Source organism: Crocodylus porosus, unplaced genomic scaffold, assembly GCF_001723895.1.
Source record: "Crocodylus porosus isolate Cpor-Errol unplaced genomic scaffold, CroPor_comp1, whole genome shotgun sequence".
NCBI classification, from domain to species: domain Eukaryota; kingdom Metazoa; phylum Chordata; order Crocodylia; family Crocodylidae; genus Crocodylus; species Crocodylus porosus.
This window is the reverse complement of record NW_017728950.1, coordinates 66,427,861-66,433,139: the sequence shown is the minus strand read 5'-3', so window position 1 is coordinate 66,433,139 and position 5,279 is coordinate 66,427,861. Positions and strand designations below refer to the sequence as shown.

General features: G+C 40.2%; 1 protein-coding gene across 1 annotated transcript in view; it reads left to right on the top strand.

Annotated features, from left to right (window-relative positions):
- The window catches only part of NMRK1 (nicotinamide riboside kinase 1), a 34,795-nt gene extending 33,800 nt beyond the window's left edge, over positions 1 to 995 (top strand). Inside the window, 1 exon segment of the mRNA XM_019555006.1 lies at positions 882 to 995. Within this exon segment, the coding sequence (XP_019410551.1) occupies positions 882 to 901 (20 nt within the window). The 3' untranslated portion in view covers positions 902 to 995.
- The last annotated feature ends 4,284 nt before the right edge of the window (positions 996 to 5,279 follow it).

Genomic DNA, 5,279 nt, shown 5'->3' with positions numbered 1-5,279 from the left:
TGATACTTTAAAAAAGTGCTGTCAGGCAGGGGGCAATCTCCGCTGCCCCCCACGCTGCATGGGGGGCTCTGCATGAGCCCCCTCAACCCTACTCCCCCAGCCCCCCCACAGCTGCCCTGCCTGCTTTGGCCTCTTAAGAAAAAAAGCCAAGAAAAGCCCTGGGACTTGCTGCTCCTGGTGCAGCCTCAGGGTTTGGGGGTTCCAGCAGAGCCCCACCATGTGGCGCACAGGACAGCGGGGGGAAGCAGGGATCGTCCCCCGCCGGCAGAAGCGGTGAGTCTGGGGGTTTCTTCAGATTTTTTTTTTTTTCTTTTTAAAGGGCTGGAGCTGGCTCAGGCAGGGCACCCATGAGGGTGCTATGGGGTCGGAGGGCTCATGCAAAGCCCCCCATGCAGCATGAGGCAGTAGGGACAGCAGGGATCGCCCCCTGCCCAGCAGTGCCTGCTAATCTGGGGCTTTTTTCCCCACAAGTGCTGGGAGCTGGGGGCAGCCATTGCCAGGCTGAGAGAGAGGCGGGGGATGGGCCTGGCTTGGCTGATTTGGAGATTCGGCTGAACTGAATCAGGACAGTGATTCAAATCACCAAATCAAATCGCTGTCCCCCGAATCAGCTGAATCCAAATCCAAAGCAATACTAGCTTTGCACACGCCTACTAGGTATGTTGAATGTTTGGGTAAACTTAGAATTAAAAGATGTGTTTGAAAGTTTTTGAGAGACGGTGGTAAAAATCTATTTTAAGCCAAAAATGTGTTTTGAATTGATTTGTGCATTAAGGGAAGAATTTCTAATCTTGAAGTTTGGACAGACAGTAATAATTGTGGTAGATAGATACCCTATAATATCTGTGAATTAATGTCTTTATTTATATTTTCTTTTTTAGGTGAACAAGTCACAGCATAACATTTTGGAAGTTCGGATTCTGTCCAGTATTAAGTATTTTATGATGCTTAGCAAATAAGCTCTGAGAGCCCAATAAAATGTGTTGAACTCAATACATCAAGAAGTTTTAGACAATATTTTTGGTGTTCTTCCCAAGAGTGATATTTCTAATCATGCAATACACTTCAACCTTGATTTACTACTTAATCATAAAATCATCTTATACCTAGAAAACTAGCCCTGAATATTTGAGAAATATTGTGTCATAAGCATATATGAAAGTACATGTGCCCAGTAGAATGTGTAAGGAAACTGTTTTTCAAATGTGATTTCAAAATGATTGCATGAGTAATATAGAAAAAATAGAGGTAATAGCTGATAGAATCATATAACGAATATTCTGTGATTAGCTGTGGTTAAGAAGTCAGCAACCATTTCAGAACATCGTTTTTTAAGATCAGAGAGAGAGAGAAAGTTCTTTTGCTTTCATATGGTGTTTCTTATACCACAGCAGGAATATTGTGCATGTCTTAGAGCAGGGGTGGGCAAAATGTGGTCCCTGGGCCGGATGCGGCCTGCCAGGCCATTCTATCCAGCCTGCAGGGCCCCTAAAAACTTTAGAAAATTAATATTTAGCTGCCCCTGGCTGCCTGTCATGCGGCCCTCGATGGCTTGCCAAAACTCAGTAAGCAGCCCTCCGCCCAAAATAATGCCTGCCCCTGTCTTAGAGCCCTCTGGAAAGGAAGAGGATAGATTAGCTGAATAACAATTATGCTACTAGAAAGAATTGGAAGATATTAAGAAAGGTAGTTGGAATGGCAAATAAGTTATCAAGATTAAAATTTGTGTGATCTGGAAAATGGAGATTTTGGTGGCCTGAGATTCTGGTTGACAAATGCATGAAAATATGCAACAAAAATGAAAAGGTAGGAAATCTCACTTAATTACAATTAGAACTTAACATACTTTAGAATGCAGAAAACATAGATCAAGGATTTTATAAATATAATAAATATTTATATAAGCAAAGTTAGTTCAGCTCCTTAGTTGGTTTAAACAATGTGGTTTTTCTTTCCTGCTCTCGTCTCTCAACCACGTTTCTTCTTGTGATTTCCGATAAATGAGAAATATGTCTTTCCTTTTCCTTTGCAGCATTCTTTTATGCATTTGTAAGCCACAATACACAGAGAGGCAAAGTGTTTGAAATAAAACATGTCGAAGATTGCCTAACTACTCTAATCTTAAAAGGATCCAGACTATAAAAACCAACTGAAGTTTTCATCAGCCTTAAAAGGGTCTATGATTGTTCACTTTCAGACATTTAGGCAGTGCAGGGACATATGGCATTCGGATAGAACATAAGCTACTAAAACACCCATGGAAAACCTGTGCAGACATTTAAATCATGCCAATAACATTTATCTTTTGCAAAATCTTACTGATTATATTAAAGGCACCACTAACAGTTTAAAAAAAAAAAAAAGTGTGGGAGGGTTGGGTTCTCAGTTGTTCTCATTAAGGCTTCCTGCCTGGTTATTCAGATGGCTCTAGCCTTAGAGTCAGAGTTAATTGCAGTTCTGACTAGTTGAGAGAGACTATAAAGATTAACCATTTACCAGTTTCCCAAATGAGCCCACTATATGTAGCTTAGACTTTTTATTTGCCTGAAGACTATACTTTAATCAACTGGTCAGGACAGCTTATATTTGCTATACAGCCAGCAGTAAATTGAAAAGATGTTTGTGGTCATACATTGTGCTTCACTGGAATCTGATGCGTTTTAGTGCAACTATATAGAAGTTTTATTTGAAGAAATATTTCCTGATGCTGATCCTTGTGTTACAGGTTTTATGAACAATAAAAGTTACTTTATTTTGTATTTACCGAGATGGCTTGATGGAATGAGAAATAGCTTTACTTTTTTACTTTTCCTCCTGGGGCTTGGTGGAATCACATGACAGCAAAGCAAATGTAAGAAATTGTTTGATAACTGCCAGACATTTGTTGTTTTGTTTTGTTTTGTTTTGTTTTTTATATACCTTGCAAGCTCTGGCCCTAACAGACTGTGATGTGTTTTCTTCTTGTATTGAAAAGTTCTTGGATAAAATCTCAGATAATGTCATTTATATGAAGTGGCAGAGTAAAATTGTGATGTTTCTGGGTTTAATTATTCTCTCTTTTTTTTTTTGGATGACCATAATCTTGCACTTGGTCAGGTGCTAAGACTAACAGGCCTATTGGAAGAGAAAAACTCTAAATTAAATTGAGCACAGTCAGATTTATGAAACTTTCACACAGAACTCTGTTGAAGGAACTTGTTCAGTAGGTGAGCAAGTGACCATATTAAATTCTTGGTTTTATATAAAACAGTGGGGGCTAACTTTTTTGGCAGGCATGCCACAAATTGGCCCTGCACCTTCCCCAAGTGCCTACCTGATCCTCTTCCTCTGCTTAATCTGCTACTTTGCTTTCTATCCTCTGACTAGACTGTGTCTTAGTGGCTTTAGAATAATCTTTTAGGGAGCCAAGTTAGTGTCTGCTGCCAATACGCTGGCTTTCCTGTTTTCTTCATAACACTATGCGGGCAGTCTTCGGTGGACACTAAAGAGATAAATGGGTTTGGTGTATTCCAATCCATGATTTTAACTATAGAGTCCATCTTTTTCTTCTTTTAGCTGCTTGGGTATACAGAATTATATTTTAGTTTTACAGGCACCATAGCCATGCTGCCTTAGAAAAAATAGTGGAAATCTGAGGCCTGGTCTCTGTTTTTGTATAGCAGATGAGGAATACATTTGGACAATAACCAGTGTGGATGGGTATAAACTTGTATATAGCTTATTAAATTAAATTTGCTAAGTTATATCCATATAAGTATATGGTATAACTGCATGCATAGTAGGGAGCTGCATCAATTTAAATACCTGCTTCTAAACTAAAATAGTTTAAATGGGTGGCAAAGCTGTTTGAACCAGCTCTAAGAAGATAAAGTTGAGTCTGCTGTTAATGGGAGCAGGGCTTTATTTTTGTATCTGTCACACAATTTCTGGACCTCCTGTATCTAAGATGTGTGGAACAATATTTTCTTTCTTTTAGACTAAAAGGAATTTGTGTAGGGCTGAGTCGCTATCTTTTTTTGCTGTGTTCCATTCTAGAGCTTGGGGCTGTTACAGGGGAGGGAGGGAGGTTGTGCTGCAGGATGTTGTTGGCTATGAAGACCTGAGAAATGAGCAAGTAGCATTTTAATTAAGCCTTTCCACATTTGTTCCCCTTTAATAGTATGTACACTCTGGTATACCTATCTCATTCCTAACTATTGTGTCTCTTGACTGACTGATATTTAACTATGACTTGTTGACTATGAACTGGGCCCAGAGTCTCAGGACCTTTCCAGTGGGACCAAAGCAGTGGAACAGCTTGAGACTGATCCTCCCCCCCACCCCACCCCCCAAAAAAAACCCAACAAAAAACCAGTAAAGCAGCCTGTTGAGCATGTTTTAGAGCAGACGTTCTCAAACTGTGGTCTGTGGACCACCACAAGCTCCAGTCAGATGGTCTGCAGAAAGGTTGCAGAAAAATCGAGAATATCTGTACTTGTAAGGTAAGAATACTGATATTAACATATGAGTTGTGAGCTTTGTTTTGAACAAAACAAAAGTTTATTAAGTGGTTCGCAAAAAAAAAAAGTTTGAGAACCATTTGGAGGATACCGCAGGGTTCCCAAACTGGGGTACATGTTCCCCTGGGGGTATGCACGACATCTGAGGGGTACATGGGGAAAAATGGTGTAATGGCATGTTTAATTTTCATTGTAATAATTGGCATTTAAGAGTTTAAAATATAAAATGCATGTTGGGAGGGTTACATGGGCAGCTGATAAATCTGGAAGGGGGTACCCAATAAAAAAAATGTAGGAACTTCTGAGCTAATGTACGTTCATTCAAATTTTGGTCCACCCCTGTGGAATGATGCATGAGACCTTTTCATTCACAGAAATGCCAAACCATCTCTCAAGTTTCTAGGAAAGGAAAATGCTTCATGTCCCTCTGACTCATGCTTTGCTGCTCCATCCCATTACCAACCTGCTCGTCACTTGTCAGGTGGAAACATTTTTGTGCTGGAAGTTTGGACCAGCTGCTTTCTTCCCTGTCTGGGATCTTCAGCAAGTTTACCTCAGGCAATGCCACCACTGTTTGGAATATATTACTGCTCTTTTCCTTCAGTTAGCTCCTCAAAGTCCTACCAGATCTAGTAAATGGGTGCAATTTGAAGAACGAAGGTAGAAGGGTTGCTTGATATGATGGAAAGCGGAAACAGCAAGTGCCAGGCAAGAGAAGTATAACGAGAGGATGAAGTCTAATGATAAAAGTTACAATTTGCACTTTGGTGCTATGCTGCA